This window comes from Neovison vison, chromosome 12 (genome assembly GCF_020171115.1).
Source record: "Neovison vison isolate M4711 chromosome 12, ASM_NN_V1, whole genome shotgun sequence".
NCBI lineage: Eukaryota > Metazoa > Chordata > Mammalia > Carnivora > Mustelidae > Neogale > Neogale vison.
Genome location: NC_058102.1, coordinates 84,872,869 through 84,895,478, shown reverse-complemented (window position 1 = coordinate 84,895,478; position 22,610 = coordinate 84,872,869). Strand labels below are relative to the sequence as shown.

At 37.0% G+C, this 22,610-nt stretch overlaps 1 protein-coding gene across 1 annotated transcript; it reads right to left on the bottom strand.

The window, feature by feature from the left end:
• Positions 1–14,397: 14,397 nt before the first annotated feature.
• Positions 14,398–15,336, bottom strand: LOC122891723 (olfactory receptor 8S1-like). The gene has a single exon (XM_044227604.1). It carries the CDS (start codon positions 15,334–15,336, stop codon positions 14,398–14,400), a length of 939 nt encoding a protein of 312 aa, XP_044083539.1.
• Positions 15,337–22,610: the final 7,274 nt, after the last annotated feature.

Here is a 22,610-nt window from a genome sequence, read left to right as displayed (position 1 = left end):
TTTCCGCCTCCTATTCCATTTTCCCTCTGGCAACCACTATTCTATTTTCTGGTTCTATGAAAGATGATTTTGCTATTGTTGATAGACTCCACATACAAACGATATCATACAAGATTTTTTTCCTCTCTGTCTCTCTTTTCATCTAGTACAATGCGTTCCAGGACCACCCATGTTATTGGAAATGGAAGGATTTCCTTCTTTCTCATGGTTGGATAATATCCCATTTTTCATATATATAATGTCTTCTTTATTCAATAATTAGCAGATAGAAACTTTGTTTCTACATCTAGACTATTGTGAATAATGCTACAATGAGCATAGAAGTACAGATATCTCTTTAATATCCTGATTTCATTTACTTTGGATAGGTAACCGGAAGTGGGGTTCCAGCATTGTGTGGTAGTTCATTTTTAATATTTTGAAGAAACTCCATGTTTTCATAATGGCTGAGCCCATTTACATTCCCACCAACAGTGTACAAGGGTTCCTTTTTCCTCACATCCTCACCAACACTTGATATTTCTTGTCATTTTGATAACAGCCATATTAATAGGTGTGAGGTATATGTCCTCGTGGATTAGATTTGCATTTCCCTGAAAAGTAGTGAAACTGAGCACACTTTGATCCTATCTTTTGACTGTTTGTACATATTCTTTGGAAAAAGTCTACTCAGTTTCCCTGTCCATTTTAAATTGGATTGTTCCAGGTTCTTTTATTGTTAAGTTGTATACATTATTCATATATTTTGGATATTAACCTCTTATCACATAGATGGTTTACAAATATTTCCTCTCACTCCATAGGTTTTCTTTTCCTTTTGTTGACTGTTTCTTTTGCTGTGGAAAAGTACTTAGTTTGATGTAGTCCCACTTACCAATTTTTGATTTTGTTTGCCTTTACTTTTGGTATCATATCTAAAAAACCGTTGCCAAGGCTGATGCCAAAGATTATTTTCCCGAATTTTTCTTCTGGAAGTTTTACAGTTTCAATTCCTATGTTTAAGTCTGTAACCCATTTTGAGTTAATTTCTGTGAGTGGTGTAAGATAGGGGTCCAGTTTCATTTTCTTGCATGTAATTATCCACTGGAACCAAGAGAACACGAATCTGCACCTCTGAAGTCTCCCTGCAATAGTTAGTTTTTACAAAACTGTTGATACCTGACTTGACTTAACTCACAATGGGCACAAAGTCTATATGGCTTATTAGTATGCTAATAAGAGTTTAGTCAGGAATTATAACTAAATATTTAGGACTGCCATTTTATGTTATAATAAAATGTTAAACAGGATCCCATTCAGGTTTCCCTCCCTTTGCTGTGGTCCTCCACACTATTCCTTATGTTCCACATATGAGTGAAATCATATGATAATTCCCCTTACAGGATCGAAGTTGGATTATAGATAGTGTAATATTTTGCTTTAGCAGCATGTTTTAAAAATTTTATTAATAGCTTTGCAACTGGTGTAAAATTAGAAAATTTAACTTTAATTTAGAAACACAAAAAGGTTCAACCATGGTCACAGCAACTTCTTCCAAGACATATTTCTAAAGGCAAGGGAAACAAAAACAAAATGTACTATTGGGACTTCATCAAGATAAAAAGCTTCTGCGCAGAAAAGAGAACAGTCAACAAAACTAAAAGGCAACCTACAAAATGGAAAAAGATATTTGCAAATGACATAACAGATTAAGGGCTGATATCCAAGATCTATAAAGAATTTCTCAAACTCAGCACCCCAAAAGGCAAATAGTCCAGTCAGGAAATGGGCAGAAAACGTGAGCAGACACTTCTCCATGGAAGACATACAAATGGCTAACAGACACATGAAAAATTGCTCCACATCATTTGTCATCAAGGAAGTCCGAGTCAAAACCACAATGAGATACCACATTACACCAGTTGGAATGGCCAACTTTAACAAGACAGGGAACAAAAAATGTTGAGGAAGATGTGGAGAAAGGGAGCCCTCTTAAACTGCTGGTGGGAATTCAAGCTGGTGCAGCCACTCTGGAAAAGAGTATGGAGTTTCCTCAAGAAGTTAAAAGTAGAGTTACCCTATGACCCAGCAATTGCACTACTAGGTATTTATCCCAAAATTACAGATGTAGTGAAAAGAAGGGGCACCTGGATCCCAATGTTCATATCAGCAATGTCTACAATAGCCAAACTGTGGAAGAGATCTTCAAGAGATGAATGGATAAAGAAGATGTGGTTCATACATACAATGGAATATTACTCAGCCATCAGGAAGGATGAATCCTACCATTTGCATTGACATGGATGGAACTGGAGGGGATTATGTTAAGTGAAATAAGTCAAACAGAAGGGGAATTATCATATGATTTCACTCATATGTGGAACATAAGGAATAGTGTGGAGGACCACAGCAAAGGGAGGGAAACCTGAATGGGAAGAAATCAGAGAGGGAGAAAATCACGAGATGCTCTGGACCCCTGCAAACCAACTGTAGATTACAGAAAGGAGGGGTGTGAGGGGATAGGGTAACTGAGTGATAGGCATTAAGAAGGGCACATATAAAATATACATATTTTATATGTGAGCACTGGGTGTTATAAGCAACTATGGATCATTGAACACTATGTCAAAAACCAATAATGTACTATATGTTGGCTAATTGAACTTAATTAAAAAATAAAGAAACTTAAAGATATATTTTTCTGTGAAAGCAAATTTGTTTTCCCATATCCTGTGGTACCAAGATAATGTCTTGGGCATCTGCTTAGCAAAGAGAATTTTAAATAACCAGAATGAGCTGCAGTAATAATGACAATGATATGGAAGAGTCCCTGCCTATAGAAATTTTGACCATCTAATGAGGATCATATCTCTGACAGGGAAGTAGTGGAGAAAAGTGTTACGTATTGAAATGGCAGTATGCAAAAGGCAAATTGATGTAGACAGAAGACACTTCTGAACCAGCATGCTTGAAGATGAGTGGTCAAATGGTTTGAGTTTGAATAGCTAAAAAATGGTATGATTTATGTGGGAAAAATAATAAATTTAGTGATTTGAAACTGAAATCATTTACAGATGAGACCTAGAGGTAGGCAGAGGTAAATTATCTGTGATTTTATATGTCATGTTAAGTAAAGTAACTTGGAATTTTACTTCTCCAAGAACTACACATAAGGCTTTGATCTTTGGAGAATACAGGCATATTTTCATATGTATATGTATACATATGTATATTATATGTATATGTATATACATATGTATATATAAAATATGTATATTTTTATATAACACTGTATCATATGCATAGAAGATGGATTTGAAGTGAGCAGAGCCACTAGAAAGGAGATGGACTAGAAGGAAGTCTATATTTTAATTCTGAAATAATGAATGTCTGAATTAGGGCTATGGTAAAAGGGATAGAAAAATCCCGAGAAGTTCATTTCTAACCATTTCTGGGTATTTAAGGTAAATGAAAGAGGGAAGTCAGAATTATATCCAAGTTTTAAACTTGAAGGAACTTATAGATGCTAATGTCACCAAATATTACTATGATTGTATCCTGCAAAGTGGTGAACTTGAAATCCCCAAATACTACTGCTACATAATCCTAATTCTGGTTAATCAAATATGAAACTAAAAAAAAATAGATCTTAAATGATTGATTAGGAAAGTTAAAGAAATAATCTGAGGCCACATGAGAGTGAAATGGTCAGTCCAGGGGGATAAATAAGCTCTAAAGCATCTGATAACCTGGGGCATCTGTGGATCTGGATGGTCTAGAGCAGAGGCTGGCAAACTATGATGATAGGCCAAATAAGGCTCACTGCCTATGAAATTTCATAGAACAGCCATGCTCATTCTTTTGGTTATTGTCTGTGATTCTTTTTGTGAAAAAGTGGCAGAGTTGAATAGTAGCAACAGGGGCTTTATGATTCTCAAAATAAAAAATATGTGCTGGGGGCACCTGGGTGGCTCAGTGGGTTAAGCCTCTGCCCTCGGTTCAAGTTATGATCTCAGGGTCCTGGGATCGAGCCCTGCATCGGGCTCTCTGCTGAGCAGAGAACCTGCATCCCACTCCCACTCTGCATGCCTCTCTGCCTTCTTGTGATCTCTCTCTCCCTCTCTGTCAAATAAATAAATAAATAAACTTAAAAAAAATAATATGTGCTGTTTAGCCCTTTGCATAGAAAGTTTGCCAACCTCCGGCTTAGAGTTGCACTGCCTAATATGGTAGCCAGTAGCCTGATGTGTTCATTTAAATTAAAAATAATTAAAACTAATTGTCTTTAATTTAAATTTTGAATTTAATTCAAATTTAATTTAATTACATTTAAATTAAATGAACACATGAGGGGTGCCTGGGTGGCTCAGTGGGTTAGGCCACTGCCTTCGGCTCAGGTCATGATCTCAGAGTCCTGGGATTGAGTCCCGCATCGGGCTCTCTGCTTAGCAGGGAGCCTGCTTCCCTCTCTCTCTCTCTGCCTGCCTCTCCATCTACTTGTGATTTCTCTCTGTCAAATAAATAAATAAAATCTTTAAAAAAAATTAAATGAACACATGAGACTAATGGCTACAGTCTTGGAACACTGAAAAAATAAAATAAAATTTAAAAAATAATAATTAAAATTAAATAAAATGAAAATTTTAATTCCTCATTCACATTAGATACATTTCAAGTGCTCAATAGGTGCATATAACTGGTGGTGCCTGTACCAGACAATCTGTACAGATCGAGCCCCGCATCCGGCTCTCTGCTCAGCAGGGAGCCTGCTTCCTCCTCTCTCTCTGCCTGCCTCTCTGACTGCTTCTCTGCATGCTTGTCATCTCTCTCTGTCAAATAAATAAATAAAAAATCTTAAAAAAAAATCTCTCTTCAGAGCTCCTCTTCTACCACCTCCTTGAATGTTCAGAAGCTGGACAAATCCGACAAGAGGAAATTTTCTGAAAGAAGAAAATGTTTTTCTTAATGGTCAATTCCTTTAGTGATATATTCATTTCCTGAGCATACATACAGTCTTGGTTACACACACAGACCATGACATAGGTGAATCTTGGTATTCCAAGGAATATGTTGGAGCTTTTCAAAGCCCCCTATGGACATCTCATTCCCCAGCTTTTTATTTTAAGGTTTTAGATTAACCTATTGTTTTTCCCAACTCTTATCTATTTCCTTAGACAGGTGTGATGTTGACTAATTGCCTCTGATTTTTTATCAACAAACTTCCTTGGAGAAAATACTATTCATACTCTGCAGTCTTGAGAGTGATATCTTCCAGGGAATCACCAGACAGGTAAAATGATGACTGTTCTCTGGCAATGGGGGCGGGGGTCCTTGAAGGAACTCCAACCCCATTCCTCCCTCTCCAGAGGTTACTTGTCAGTTAATTTTTACCATGATTGAGAGACTTTGGTTTCCACATCTACGGAGGAGTGGGGGAGGGTGGGAAGAGAGCGGGGCAAATAACGTACCACAACGATCTCTGCTTTTAAAAAGATTCAGTGTGTGGAAGGAGTACAATGAGAAAATTATAAAAGATATTATAAAAGGTTTTATTACAATTTACTGGCTCTGTTCCTGTGAGACTTTTTTTTTACAGATCATTATAAACTTTGTGTTGATAAGGAATAGTTGAAGCATTTCTACAATAAATAACTGGACAAAATAGATCAATAGGGAATGTTAATTGTCTACAATGTTGTAAATTAAAATCTATTTTAGTTACAATGCTTAAAGTTAGTAATTTAATATATTTCACTCTCCCTGCAAAAAAAAGCATATTGCATGTTATTGGAAGTTTTCTTGATATGATGTATATAATCAATTTGACTGTCTATGTCATTCAGCTTGAAATAAAAAACAATAAGAATAATTAAAAAAAGATTCAGCCACTTTTCTTCATTAAATGTCTCAAGAATTGCTGCAAGCCTTTGGTAAATTCCAGAGTTTTGAAAAAACTGCTTCTGACAGTTTTTGCCTGTCCTCTTTGTCTTTAGAGAGGAAATAATGTTAGGAGGATCTTATTCCACCATTTTTTCAGAATTCCCTCATCAAATATATTTTGTATATTGCCTTTGTGTTCCTGGACTTTTTTTCTCCCACTTTTTTTTAAATTTTATTTTTTCAGTGTTCCAAGATTCATTGTTTATGCACAACACCCAGTGCTCTATGCAATACGTGCCCTCGTTAATACCCACCACCAGGCTCACCCAATCCCCCACCCTACTCCCTTCAGACTTTGGTAAATTTGCTAAGTAGTTCTGTTATTAAGTTTCTTTGTATTTTCTACATACTCAGTAATGTCATCTGCTAACTAAAAATGGTTTTACCTTTTTTCCACTTTTATGCTCTTTGATTTTTTTTCTTGCCCTTCTGAACTAAATATAAATGCTAGTGCATTGTTGAAGTGTACTGGGTTAGTATAATTCTAGTCTTGTTCTTGGGGGAAAATATTTCAATGTTTCACAATAAAGTGTTATATTAGCTGCAGGTTTGTTACTAAATACTCTCCATGAGGTAGCAGGAGTTTCTTTCTACGGCTTGTTTCCTGGGAGTTTTTAAAAATTTCTTTGTTTTATTTTCTAAATCAGGAATCCGTGTTGAATTTTATTAATGGATTTTCCAGCATCTATAATATAATATAATTATTTTCTTTAGTTTCTTAAACTAAACTGCACCGATTCATTTTTCTAACTTTTTGGTAATTATTTTAAGTAAGTAAAAAATTAAAATGATAGCACAGCAAGTTTTTTTTTTTTATACCCTTCTTTCCTAGCTTCTACCTGGCTTTCCCTAATATTGACATCTTATATAACCATGGCACATTTCTTAAGAAATTAATATTAGAACAATATTATAACCTAAATTACTGACTTTATTGAGATTTCACCAGTTTTCTCCACTGATCTTTTATTTTTTATTATTTTGGAATACAACCCAGGATACCATCTGCATTTAGTCATTATCTCTTTATCTTCTTCAATCATGAGAGTTTCTCAGTCTTTTCTTGTTTATCATAACTTTGATAAATTTCAAGAATACTGTTTAGGTATTTTATTGACCGTTCCTCAATTTTGATTTATCCAATGTTTTCTTATGATTAGACTGAAGTAATGATTTTGGGAAGAACGTCACAAAGGTGAAATACTCTTCACATCACATCATAACAGGGAGTACATAATAAAAACATGATTTATTACTGATGATGTTATGCTTGATCACTTGATTAAAATGGTATTTGCCAGGCTTGTCCCCTGTAATTATTTTTCCCTTTCTGTACTCTGTTGTTTGGAAGTGAGTCACTGAGTCCAGACCATACTAAAAAGAAGGAGAATTAAAGCATTGCCTCCTGGAAGTAAGACTCTTTACATATATTATTTGGAATCCTGTAATATTTGTTTCTTATCTCTAATTTATTCATTTATTCAATCCTTTATTTATAAAGGAATAGATTCATGCATATGTATATTATTTTCTGGGGGATATCCAATATTATTGCTATTTATTTGTTGCTCAAATAGTTTCATATGTGGGCATTGGGAGTTCTTTCAGATTGGCTCCCATGTCATTTTGACATGCTGTGATCACTTTTTTTTTTAAAACATGATCTTACTTCTGGCACTATAAAATGCCCTAGGTTCATCTTGTGTTTTCCTGTCCCAGCCCTAGAATCAAGGAGCCTTGTTTCCTTTTGTTAGAAAATGGTATTTAAAAATCAGGATCTGATTCAACACTTACATCCAACACCTGATACTGTAAATTTTGCTCCTGAAACTAATATTACAATGTATGTTAACTAAATGGAATTTAATAAAAACTATGACAGACAAATAGCCCCCAAGATCTGTGTGCTGTGTGTTCTCATTGCTATTGAGGGGTCACCACTTCTCGACCCTTCAGTGGATATAGCTAGGAAATGATTATATGCATTCTAACTCAGGTACGCACATATATCCATTTTCTGGCTCTATCTATGTATATATTAGCACAATTATGATCTCATACTGATATTCTTTGAATCAAATTTAGCAGCACAGAGTTATTTATAGTCTTCTCTCCTTGGTTATTTGTACTTTCTCTGATAGTGAGAAACCTGGCTTGCATTATCTACAATTTATTTACTTATTTTTTTCAACTCTTTTCCTTATTGATTATCTACTTGTAATATTCATTACTGGTCTTCAACTATAACTTCTCACTTCATATCTATCAATTTTTGCCATATATATAGACTTATGGATATGTACATATATACATTCTTCTACAGATATAATATATATATAATTACATATGTTACAATAATACATATAACTTCAGAATAGTGTTTAATAATTTACAGAATTGTCTGCAAATTTAGGTGGTTATTAAAATTATAAAGGCTATCAAAGTATATTTATATTACATTGGAAAGTAAAAATAATGGAATATGGGATTATGGACACTGTTGGCAAATGGAAGTTAAAATTGTCAGAAATGAAAACAGTGGTTTAGAAAAATGCTTATCAAACTATTATTACCTAAAATTATTTTAAAATTGTGGCATTCTTTCCAAAAAGGAGCATTTGAAATAAAGTGCATGTTCTGAATAAATTTTCTGAGCAAGAATTGAGGATTGTTCATTACAAACATGTGTTTCAGGATATCTAAAACATCTGTGAGATTAAAGGTATTAATATTGTTATTTGAGATAAGATCCATGCACCATAAAATTAACCATTTTTTTAAAGATTTTATTTATTTATTTGAGAGACAGCACAGGAACAGGGGGAGGGACAGAGAAAGAGAGAGAAGCAGGCTCCCAGCCAAGCAGGAAGCCCAATGCGGGGCTCAATCCCAGGGTCCAGGAATCATGACCTGAACAGAATTGAGCCACCCAGGTGCCCCATTCTGATGAAGTCCCAATAGTTTATTTTTGCTTTCATATCTCACATTTAGGTCTGTCAACAATTTTGAATTTATTTTTGTGTATGCTGTAAGAAAGTGGTCCAGTTTCATTATTTTGCATGTTGCTGTCCAGTTTTCCTAACCCCATTTATTGTAGAGACTGTCTTTTTTCCATTGGATATTCTTTATTGCTTTGTTGAAGATTTGTTGACTATATAGTTGTGGGTCCATTTTTGGGTTTTCTATTTTGGTCCATTGATCTACGTGTCTATTTTTGTGCCAGTCTCATATTGGTTTGTAATATAACTTGAATCTGGAGTTGTGATACTTCCAGCTTTGTTTTTCTATTTCAAGATTGCTTTTGCTATTCAGAGTCTTTTGTGGTTCCATACAAATTTTAGGATTATTTGTTCTAGCTCTGTGAAAAATGTTGATGGCATTTTGATAGGGATTGCATTAAATCTGTAGATTGCTTTGAGTAGTATGGATATTTTAACAATATTTGTTCTTCTGATTCATAAGCATAGAAGCCTTTCCATTTCTTTGTGTCATCTTCAATTTCTTTCATCAGTATTTTATAGTTTTCAGAGTACAGATCTTTCACCTATTTGGTTAGGTTTATTCCTAGTATCTTAATGTTTTTGGTACAATTATAAATGGGGTAGATTCCTTAACATCTCTTTATGCTGCTTCATTATTAGTGTACAGAAACGCAACACATTTCTGTATGTTGTTTTTGTATCTGTGACTTTACTGAACTCATGTAACAGTTCTAGCAATTTTTTTGTGTGGAATCTTTAGGGTTTTCTATATAGAGTATCACATCATCTGCAAATAGGGAAAGTTTGACTTCTTTGCCAATTTGGATGTTCTATTTCTTTTTGTTATCTAATTACTGTGGCTAGGACTTCCAGTGTTACTTTAAATAACAGTGGTGAGATTGGACATCTCTTGTTTTGTTCATGACTATAGAGTAAAAGCTCTTGGTTTTTTCCCACTGAGGATGATATTAGCTGTGGAATTTCCACATATAGCCTTTCTTATATTGAGGTATATTCCCTCTAATCCTACTTTGTTGAGTTTTTTTTATTATGAATGGATGTTATACTTTGTCAGATGCTTTTTCTGCATCAGTTGAAAGTATCATATGGTTCTTATCCTTTCTTTTATTAATGTGCTGCACCACCTTGATTGATTTGTGAATATAAAGTTTCTGCACAACAAAAGAAACAATCAACAAAACTAAACTAAAATCAACAAAACTAAAAGGCAACCTTCAGAGTGGGAGAAGATAATTGCAAATGACATGTCTGATAAAGGGTTAGTATCCAAAATATATGAAGAACTTATCAAACTTTACACCCTGAAAACAAATAATCCAATTAAAAACAGGCAGAAGAAATGAATAGACATTTTTCTAAAGAAGATATACTGATGCCCAACAGAAACATGAAAAGATGTTTAACATCATTCATCATCAGGGAAATATGAATCAAAACTACAGTGAGATGGGGCACCTAGGCAGCTCAGTTGGTTAAGCATCTGCCTTCAGCTCAGGTGATGATCTCAGGGTCCTGGGATCAAACCCTCCCTCTGCCTCCCTGCTCAGCTGGGTGCCTACTTCTCCCTCTACCTCCTTCTAGTGTTCTTTCTCTCTTATGATCTCTCTTTCTCAAATAAATGAATAAAATATTAAAAAAAAACTACAGTGAGATATTACCTCACACCTGTCAGAATGGCTAAAATTTACAACACAAGAAACAATAGGTGTTGGCAAGGTTGCAGAGAAATGGGAACCCTCCCACTCTGTTGGTAGGAATGCAAACTGGTGCAGCTATTCTGGAAAATAGTATGGATGGAGGGTCCTCAAAACTTTGAAAATAGAACTACCTTATGATCCAGCAGTTGTACAACTAGGCACTTATCCAAAGAATACAAAAATACTAATTTGAAGGGATACATGCTCCCTGGATGTTTATAGCTATCTACAATAGCCAAATTGTGGAAACAGACCAAATGTCCACTGACTGATGAATGGATAAAGAAGATGCGTATATATACACAATGGAATATTACTCAGGCATAAAAAGGAATGAAATCTTGCCATTTGCAATGACATGGATAAAGCTAGAGTATATTAGGCTAAGTGAAATAAGTCAGTCAAAGAAAGACAAATACCAGATAATTTCATTCATATGTGGAATTTAAGAAACAAAATAAATGAGCATAGGGAAAAAATGAGAGAAAGGCAAACCAAGATACAGACTCTAGACTATAGAGAATAAACTGATGGTTACTAGAGGGGAGGTGAGTGGGGGATGGGTTAAATAGGTGCTGGGGATTAAGGAGGGCACTTGTGATGAGCACCAGGTGTTGTATGGACATGCTGAATAACTAAATTGTACAACTGAAACTAATATTACACTGTATGTTAACTAACTGAAATTTAAATAAAAACTTTTTTAAAAAGTACACAATTCAATATTGGTTGGTATATTCACAATGCTGTGTAACCACTACCTCTCTCTAGAGCCAAGACATTTTCAGCAGCTCAAAAAAAAAAACAAAAAACCAACAAAAAAACAAAACACCCCCTCGTACACATTAAGCAGCAACTCTCCATTTTTCCTTCCTTTTCAACAATCAATCTGCTTTTTGTGTCTGGATATACTCATTCTGCTATAATATCAGAGTAAAATAATGAGTTAATTCTTCTAAACCATTGAAATTTACTGCTGGATTATCTACATCATAATTTCTGTTCTACATTCCAGGGTAGGCCTTGTCAGAAGGTACATTTGGACTCTAAACCCCTAACCTGAGAAAAGTTTTGGTTAGGAACCAAATCTGAAAACTTCCGTCTTAGGCGTAAGTGTATAGAATCCCTTACTGAAACAAGCAGCTGTCAATGCTAGCAGTTTTAGACAAATAACAGCTGAGTGCCAAAACCAGGGCTCTGATTGGTGGTAACTTCTTATAGATGAAGAGAAGCAAACCACAACAAACATATATCATAATTCTGTTTTTAAAGTTCAGAATAGGTAAAACTAAGTTAGACAAAGAAAACAAAAGAAAATGATTAACGAGTTCAGAGTAGCAGGCAGTTTTGGGGAGTAAAGAAGAGATGGCAAAATGAATAATTTCTTAAGCTGAGTAGTATGTATGTATTCATTTCATAATCATTCTTTAATTAGAATGTATATGTTTGCTCAACTTATGGAAATGACATATTTTCCATAAGGATAAACTGATAAAAATAATAGAATAGATTGCAAAGGTTTTAAGTAAAAAAGCAAAGAACATGATGAAACTAGGGTAAAACTGAAAAACTTAGCATGAACTGTCACATTGCAAGCTTCCGTATCTGGCATATTTGCTGGCTTTGTTTGTTTGTTTGTTTTTTTGTTACCTGTCTTATAGGAAGAGACTTCAGACCTGTTTAGGAAATGGTGAAAATGGGAAATTAATATTGAGAATTTTCTTATGAATTCAACCTTTCAGCAAAAAGCACTCAGGTATACACTGGGACTGCTACCAGTTATTTATGTCTCTTGGGAAGGCCAATATAAAGGATATGCCAATATCCTCGAATTTCTGCAGGCCAGAAGAGCACAAAAATCCTTGAGAGAATGGTCAGAAGAGTTTCTCTAAGGCCTAAAGAAAATCCTTTAGGCCTTGAGGCAGTAAAATAAGCAGTAGAGTAACGCTGTAGGCATCAAGTTTACTTATTCTAAAGGGAATTTAACTGAGTTGTTGGTATCTTTCTCTCAATCATTTTCCGTCTGTGACATCTGTGCACTGACTATAACCAGCCTTCATTTCAGGTGCAGGACTTTTCACTGTCCTTCACCCTAAGAAGCTTGACATTGGAGGGTCTGCTGGTGCTTCACCTTAGGTACCAGAATCCAAAGAAGGCCTTAAATACCCTATTGTTTGCAGAGGGAGATAATGCATTTAGAGTTTTCCGGAGTATCAAATGAGAAGAGGCTGTTATTGTGAGTTATAAATGGCCAGATGGGGAGGAACAGCCTTTATAATTGACAACTGGAATAAAATGAGTTTTCAAAAGAAGCTTGAGAAAAGTGCAAGCTAATTTTTTTTTTTTGAAGAATGGGAGAGAGAGAGAGAGCATACACATGATGGGGGGAGAGGGAAAGGAAAGCAGGGGGAGAGATAGAATCTTAAGCAGTCTCTATGCCAAGCTTGGAACTCAATGTGGGATTCTCACAACCCTGAGATCATGACCTGAGCCAAAATCAAGAGCTGGACGCTCAAATGACTGAGTCACCCAGGTACCCCAAAAGTGCAAGCTAATATTACATGAATTAAGTGAATAGTTTGTACTTGGTTTTGCCCCTTTTTACTTAAATACAGTGGATTAGATAATTGTAAAATATGGATTAAATAAATCAGAAACAATGTGAGAATGAGTTTATGTTTTATAGGTAAAAGTGAATTATGTGGGAGTGATGCAGTGCCTTAAAGCCAGTAAACCACTGGTTCCTAAGCAGTGACCAGTTGTTTCACAGCTGAAAGAGGGGAGACAAGGATGGTTTAGGATTCACTTGCGATGAGATCAAGACCAGATTATTTGTCTAGAGCTCATAGTCTGCACTACATAAGAAAAAGAACAGGAGTAAGATTAGCTAATTGTAGAAAATAAAATTCTGAGTGAAGACTATGTGAGAAATGAGGTTTCTAGAGACCCAGAGCCTTCTTGCAGCCTCTCACACTGGAGATCTGCCCACCATCCCAAACATACAGAAAAGTTCTTGGAAATTATGGAAGTCTGAGCTCTGCATCAATATGTTTATTGTTTCCCTGCAGAACTTTCAGCTTTCCATACCTGTCTTCTAAAGACATCCAGTTGGAATTCTTTAACTTTCTTGCCATTTACCCTTATCTATAACTTTTCTTTCTTATAGATCCAGGACCCTACCTTCTTCTCAAAAGTGTATTCCCAAAAGTCAATACAAGTTATGATAGATTAGTGAGACTAGTGATTTTACAAAATGAAAGCCCAAGATTAACTAGCTTAAGGTTAATGTTCTGCAATGAGAAAAATGAACAGATATGAATAACAAAACTCTCTAGATTAAGGTGGTTATTTCATAATTTGTTTGCCTTGAAAAGGAATTGAACCATTCTTCCTATAATTTCTTTCTTTTTTTTATAATTTCTGTCATTTTCTTTTTCTTTTTTTTTTAAGATTTTATTTATTTATTTGACAGAGAGAGAGAGAGAGATCACAAGGAGGCAGAGAGAGAGGCAGAGAGAGAGGAAGGGAAGCAGGCTCCCTGCCTAGCAGAAAGCCCGATGTGGGGCTCGACCCCAGGACCCTGGGATCATGCCCCGAGCCGAAGGCAGAGGCTTTAACCCACTGAGCCACCCAGGTGCCCCCTTTCTGTCATTTTCTAATGGACTTCTAATTTATATTGCAGCATCTGCCATGGTAAGCATACCTTACTATTGTAAACTCACTGAATGTCCTTTTGTATGCAGATATATTCCAGTTCTCCACCATTTTCTGTTTTCGTTTCAGCACCTGATATGTTGCAAATACTTTTCCAAAGTTCTTGTCAGAGCTGCCTTCACCTCCTTGTTCTTCAGGCTATAGATGAGAGGATTCAGCATGGGAGTGACTACAGTATACTGCACAGAAAAGATCAGCTCAAGTGGGGAACCTGAATTTGGCATGAGATTGCGGAGCAAACCTGAACCATAGTAAAGTGTCACTGCAGTGAGGTGGGAGGAGCAGGTGGAGAAGGCCTTGCTTCTGCCTGTGGTGGAGCTGATGCTCAGGATGGTGGTGATAATACGGGCATAGGATAAGAAGACCAAAAGGAAGGTTCCTAGCCCATGCAGAAGAGTGGAGCAGAGCAAGGCAATGAGGTTTCTGGAGATATCAGAACAAGACAGTGAGAGGAGAGAGGGCATTTCACAGCTGAAGTGGGGGATGATTTGGGTCTTGCAGAAGACCATCTTCATAGCTAGGAAGATGTTGATGAATGCATCCAGAAAGCCTAGTCCCCAAGAGCCCCACGCAAGCTGCATATACAGTTGTTTACTCATGATCTGTCCATAGAGCAGAGGGTGGCAGATGGCAGCATAGCGGTCATAGGCCATTACAGAAAGCAGACAGGCTTCAGTTCCTGCAGCAACAAACACAAAGAAGACTTGAGTGAGGCAGCCCTCTACTGATATTGTTTTCTTCTGAGACAGAAGGTTCTCCAGCATCTTGGGCACAGTGACCGAAGAGAAGCAGATATCAACAAAAGAAAGGTGACTCAGGAAGAAGTACATGGGGGTGTGGAGGTGGAAATCAGCCCTTATCACCAGCAGCAGCATCAGGTTCCCCATTATAGTCAGCAAGTAAATCCCCAGGAAGAGCACAAAGAGTGCGGCCTGGATGTGGGGGTTGGCAGAGAGCCCGAGGAGGATAAACTCTGTGATTGTGCTGTAGTTCCCCAAGTCCATTTACAAAGGCCTTCTCCTAGAAGTAATATAAAAAAGCATAGGAGCCAAAGGTCTTTTATTCAAGGAACTTTCTGATTGCATTGGTTCTCTTTTTATATCACTGTTATCCAGTAAACAATTTTGCTTTCTATTATTACCTGGGTTTTGTGTCAACCACTTAAAAAAAGATTATTAAAATAGGGCCCCTGTTCTTAATATTGTCTGTTGAAGAATATAGATATGAAGAGAGAATGTATAATGTAACTAATGCAATGGCAGCATAAACTGTGATTTAATGAGGGTCATTAATGATAGTAAATTGAGCGAATTTAACAAAACTTTTTAAGAAAGTGTATGATTGCTCTTGGAAATGTGTTTCTGATACATATTTAATTTGAATAAAAAAGCACCCAAAGTCTCAGTACTGAGAAAGAGTGCAGCCCACAGGCTGTTAAAACATGGATAGTTCTGAAAAGCTGATGCCTAGGGAATAAGTGGGCATCAGAAAAGAGTGGCTAACCATGTGGGTTTCTATATTAAACTAGGTTCAAATCCTCAAATCCTAATAAGCTATCACTTCACACAAGATACATAAAGCTCTTTACCTCAATATCCTTGCACATTAAAGGCAGATAGTAACAGTACCACAGAGGGTTTTTAGGATTAAATATGAAATTATATGTAAAGTTCTTCAAAAGCACCTACTTCTAACTTAATAATGCTTCTACCATCTCTCCTCCTCCTCCTTCCTATTATTTGAGGTTTTTAAGTCTAGGCAAAAGTCATATATTCTCACATCAGTGAAGCACTTTCGAAAACCAAAGCTGTTACTGCTGATGTTGCTGTCACTGGTATTACTTCACATGCCTTTATCAAGAGATGTGTAAGAAGTCGCTTTGAAACCATTACCAGTAACTTTCCTCCTCTGCTCATCACCTCTGCTGGTAGGCAAGTTAGAAGTTTAGAATTATTTTGGTGTTGAATCTATCTCCACTTGCAATTAGAGAGATGGGTATGTGATTGCCACTAATAGGCATAGCTGCAGGACTGCAGAAATGATGATAAGGGGGAGAGAAAGTGGTTGGGACTCAGTGTAGACCCTTAGGCCCACCTGAAGAGCATTACTAGGATGGATGTGTATCCCGGAACAGGCTGAAAACTCTAGAAAAGTTAGCAAGAGGGGGCACCTGGGTGGCTCAGTCAGTTAAACATCTGCCTTCAGGTCAGGTCATGATCCCTGAGTCCTGGGATCAAGCCCTACATAGGGCTCCCTGCTCAGTGGGGAGTCTGCTTCTCCCTCCGTCCCTTACCTTGTATACTCTCTCTTACTCGTTCTCTCTAAAATAAATAAATGAATCTTTAAAAAGGAAAAAAGAAAAGTAAGCAAGAGGAAAGCTTGAAAGGGTTTAATGCCAGGGAATACTTGAATGGGTATCCTGGCTAGAGCAGCAACGAGGGGAGAGGACTCTGACCAGTACTAAGCATTCTGGATCTCTCTCCTAGGCAGTATAGGAAAAAAACTTGGGGCATTTATCCTGTAGGACTAGATTCTGTTGGAAACACCCATTGCTGTTATTCCCTCCCCACAGGAGGAAGGCTCCTCTCACCAACTTTTCTCTGCTCATACTCAGGGTCCTGTTTAAAACGGGAGTAGAATATCCAATCCTTTATATTCCTCTGTCATAGAGATAGTTAGAGTAACTTTATGACTTTCATCCTGAGACACAGTCCTAATCTTCATACTCCAGATTTCTCCTTCATGGCCAGATGTGCTTATGTCCCTTCCTCTATTTCTCAGAGTCTCTATGTCTAGATTACGAAGACACTCTATTTGCTTGAACATTGAGTATTTACCAATGACTTCCAGCTTTGGCCTTATACCCTCTAGTCTGACCTTGGGTCATCCATAGGACTTACTGGAGTGGTCAGCCAGTTCCTTATCCTGACCATTCCCAGTAAGTCCTGAGCTCAGCCAAGGGAAAGGTCTTATTCCTTACTTGTTAACTCCTTAGCCATAAATCCAGCCTCAAAATCCTTCCCACACTCCAAATGCACATTACCTGTATATCCTGTTCAATAAGCCAGTCTTCTCTGCAATTTGGATGCAGGACTTTTAATTAGTCCCACTTAGTGAGAAGGAAGATGACCTGCAGAATGTAGCTTCTACATCTGGTGCCATGATAAAATTCATAAAATCCCTTTGATGATGAAACACTTTACTGAATTATACAGTAATAAATTGATATTGTGAAATTGATATTGTGTTCTTTTTTTCAGAGTCTCACATAATCTTAGTTTTTCTTTTTTCTAACTTTATGTCTCAGTTAAACAAAACATTATTCAGGTTTAACAAGTTCAGAACAGCTGTATTTAGGCAGCTGGTTGGGTTGATTCCTTGCCCTTGGCAGGCCAGGGCATGGTGAGGGCAACAGCTTTTATATTCTATATTCAGGTTATATTCTTAACCTAAAGTTACACTTAGTAGTAAAAAAGTTTTTTCAACATTGATTTTTATAAGGATGAGTGGGGATCTCTTAGGTATAGTCTTTGGAACATCTGAGTGATGCAATGACCCTTAATCATTAATTCTAAACTCTTCTGAGTCTAGTGGGAGTTGAAAGTAGACTGAACAAAGGGGCATTTGCCTGGTTTCCCAAGCAGGAAAAGAGTAATTTTCAAATGATACTCTAAGGGCTACGTCTTCCCCTTGGGATTTCTCAGGCAAATCAAGTATGGTCAAATTTGATGTGTGAAAGTGATTTATTACTCAAAAAAGTAAAAAGCTAAAAAGGTTAACAAGCACAGTTCTTTGCCTAAACTGTCTATTCAAATCCCTTTGCTTTATTTATGTATTTAGAGTCTGATACTGCACCGTTATACTTTAATACTCCCATTTATATAAAAGTTTATTATAGTCTTAATTACAGATAAACTTATATTATAATCTTAAGTACAAATGGTTTTAAGCACAAATAGACTGTTACACAAGTCAAAATTTTCATTTATTTATTTACAGTGAACTATTGGGTTTTCAGTCAAACTAGTCTGTTCTGGCATCATATTTCCCCCTACTGTTACTTATCAAATGAATAAGCAAGGAAAAACAATTCAGGGATGTTTGGAATAATCAAGAACTTTTTGAAAAAAAGAATATTTGCTTTCTTTGTTAATCTATATGTATTTTTTAAATTTATTTTTTATTTTCAGCATAACAGTATTCTTTATTTTTGCACCACACCCAGTGCTCCATGCAATCCATGCCCTCTATAATACCCACCACCTGGTACCCCGACCTCTGGCCCCCCACCCCTTCAAACCCCTCAGATTGTTTTTCAGAGCCCATAGTCTCTCATAGTTCACCTCCCCTTCCAATTTCCCCCAACTCCCTTCTTCTCTTCTCTAACTCCCCGTGTCCTCCATGCTATTTGTTATGCTCCACAAATAAGTGAAACCATATGATAATCGACTCTCTCTCCTTGACTTATTTCACTCAGCATAATCTCTTCCAGTCCTGTCCATGTGGCTACAAAAGTTGGGTATTCATCCTTTCTGATGGAGGCATAATACTCCATAGTGTATATGGACCACATCTTCCTTATCCATTTGTCCCTTGAAGGGCATCTTGGTTCTTTCCACAGTTTGGTGACCATGGCCATTGCTGCTATAAACATTGGGGTATAGATGGCCCTTCTTTTCACGACATCTGTATCTTTGAGGTAAATACCCAGGAGTGCAATGGCAGGGTCATAGGGAAGTTCTATTTTTAATTTCATGAGGAATCTCCACACTGTTCTCCAAAGAGGCTGCACCAACTTGCATTCCCACCAACAATGGAAGAGGGTTCCCCTTTCTCCACATCCCCTCCAACACATGTTGTTTCCTGTCTTGTTAATTTTGGCCATTCTAACTGGTATAAGGGGATATCTCAATGTAGTTTTAATTTGAATCTCCCTGAAGGCTAGTGATGATGAACATTTTTTCATGTGTCTGATAGCCATTTGTATGTCTTCATTGGAGATATGCCTGTCCATATCATCTTCCCATTTTTTGATATGATTGTCTGTTTTGTGTGTGTTGAGTTTGAGGAGTTCATTATAGATCCTGGATATCAACCTTTTGTCTGTACTGTCATTTGCAAAAATCTTCTCCCATTCCGTGGGTTGCCTCTTTGTTTTTTTGACTCATTCCTTTGCTGTGCAGAAGCTTTTGATCTTGATGAAGTCCCAAAAGTTCATCTTCGCTTTTGTTTCCTTTGCCTTTGGAGACATATCTTGAAAGAAGTTGCTGTGGCTGATATCGAAGAGGTGCCTGCCTATGTTCTCCTCTAGGATTCCTGTCTCACGTTGAGGTCTTTTATCCATTTTGAGTTGATCTTTGTGTACGGTGTAAGAGAATGGTCAAGTTTCATTCTTCTACATACAGCTGCCCAGTTTTCCCAACACCATTTATTGAAGAGACCCACAGCAAATAACATGCTCAATGGGAAAAAGCTTGCATCCTTCCTGTTGAGATCAGGAACATGACAAGGATGCCCACTCTCACCACTCTTGTTCAACAGAGTATTAGAAGTCCTAGCAACAGCAATCAGACAACAAAGAGAAATAAAAGGTATCCAAATTGGTAATGAAGAAGTCAAACTCTCTCTCTTTGCAGATGACATGATTCTTTATATGGAAAACCCAAAAGATTCCACCCCCAAACTACTAGAACTCATACAACAATTCAGTAATGTGGCAGGATACAAAGTCAATGTACAGAAATCAGTGGCTTTCTTATACACTAATAATGAAAATAAAGAAAGGGAAATTAGAGAATCAATTCCATTCACTATTAACACCAAGAACCATAAGATACCTGGGAATAAACCTAACCAAAGAGGTAAAGGATCTGTACTCGAGGAACTACAGAGCACTCATGAAAGAAATTGAAGAAGACACAAAAAGATGGAAGACCGTTCCATGCTCTTGGATGGGAAGAATAAACATTGTTAAAATGTCTCTACTGCCTAGAGCAATCTATACTTTTAATGCCATTCTGATTAAAATTCCACCGGTATTCAAAGAGCTGGAGCAAATAATCCAAAAATTTGTATGGAATCAGAAAAGACCCCGAATCGCTAAGGAAATATTGAAAAACAAAAATAAAACTGGGGGCATCACGTTACCTGATTTCAAGCTTTACTACAAAGCTGTGATCACCAAGACAGCATGGTACTGGCATAAAAACAGACACACAGACCAGTGGAATAGAGTAGAGAGCCCAGATATGGACCCTCAACTCTATGGTCAATTAATCTTCGACAAAACAGGAAAAAATATACAGTGGAAAAAATACAGTCTCTTCAATAAATTGTGCTGGGAAAACTGGGCAGCTATATGTAGAAGAATGAAACTCGACCATTCTCTTACACCGTACACAAAGATCAACTCAAAATGGATAAAAGACCTCAACGTGAGACAGGAATCCATCAGAATCCTAGAGGAGAACATAGGCAGGCACCTCTTCGATATCAGCCACTGCAACTTCTTTCATGACATGTCTCCAAAGGCAAAGGAAACAAAAGCGAAGATGAACTTTTGGGACTTCATCAAGATCAAAAGCTTCTGCACAGCAAAGGAATGAGTCAAAAAAAACAAAGAGGCAACCCACGGAATGGGAGAAGATTTTTGTAAATGACAGTACAGACAAAAGGTTGATATCCAGGATCTATAATGAACTCCTCAAAATCAACACACACAAAAGAGACAATCATATCAAAAAATGGGCAGAAGATATGAACAGATACTTCTCCAATGAAGACATACAAATCGTTATCATTCATATGAAAAAATGTTCATCATCACTAGCCTTCAGGGAGATTCAAATTAAAACTACATTGAATCCCACCTGATCATGGTGGATAATCTTTTTAATGTGCTGTTGGATCTTGTTGAGAATCTTAGCATCCATATTCATCAGTGATATTGGTCTGAAATTCTCCTTTTTGGTAGGGTCCTTGCCTGGTTTGGGGATCAGGGTAATGCTGGCTTCATAGAAAGAGTCTGGAATTTTTCCTTCTGCTTCAATTTTTTGAAACAGCTTCAGGAGAATAGGTGTTATTTCTTCTTTGAATATTTGGTAGAATTCCCCAGGGAATCCGTCAGGTCCTGGGCTCTTGTTTTTTGGGAGGTTTTTGATCACTGATTCAATCTCGTTATTAGATATCGGTCTATTCAGGTTGTCGATTTCTTCCTGGTTCAATTTTGGTAGTTTATATTTTTCCAGGAATGCATCCATTTCATCTAGGTTGCTAAGCTTATTGGCATATAACTGTTCGTAATAACTTCTGATGATTAGATATCACCTTATACCAGTTAGAATGGCCAAAATTAACAAGACAGGAAACAACATGTGTTGGAGGGGATGTGGAGAAAGGGGAACCCTCTTCCACTGTTGGTGGGAATGCAAGTTGGTGCAGCCTCTTTGGAGAACAGTGTGGAGATTCCTCAAGAAATTAAAAATAGAGCTTCCCTATGACCCTGCCATTGCACTCCTGGGTATTTACCTCAAAGATACAGATGTAGTGAAAAGAAAGGCCATCTATACCCCAATGTTTATAGCAGCAATGGCCACGGTCGCCAAACTATGGAAAGAACCAAGATGCCCTTCAAGGGACGAATGGATAAGGAAAATGTGGTGCATATACACTATGGAGTATTATGCCTCCATCAGAAAGGATGAATACCCAACTTTTGTAGCAACATGGATGGGACTGGAAGAGATTATGCTGAGTGAAATAAGTCAAGCAGAGAGAGTAGATTATCATAGGGTTTCACTTATTTGTGGAGCATAACAAATAGCATGGAGGACACGGAGAGTTAGAGAGGAGAAGGGAGTTGGGGTAAATTGGAAGGGGAGGTAAATCATGAGAGACTACGGACTGTGAAAAACAATCTGAGGGGTTTGAAATGGTGGGGGGGGGTGGGAGGTTCGGGTACCAGGTGGTGGGTATTACAGAGGGCACAGATTGCATGGATTACTGGGTGTGGTGAAAAAATAATGAATACTGTTATGCTGAAAATAAATAAATTTAAATAAATGTCTATACTGCATTGAGCAATCTATACTTTTAATGCCATTCCGATCAAAATTCCACTGGTATTCTTCAAAGAGTTGGAGCAAATAATCCTAAAATTTGTATGGAATCAGAAGAGACCCTGAATCGCTAAGGAAATATTGAAAAACAAAAATAAAATGAGGGGGCATCATGTTACCTGATTTCAAGCTTCACTATAAAGCTGTGATCACCAAGACAG

Coding starts and splice junctions, on each gene's coding strand:
- LOC122891723 (XM_044227604.1), bottom strand. CDS start 15,336: ATGGACTTGGGGAACTACAGCACAATCACAGAGTTTATCCTCCTCGGG.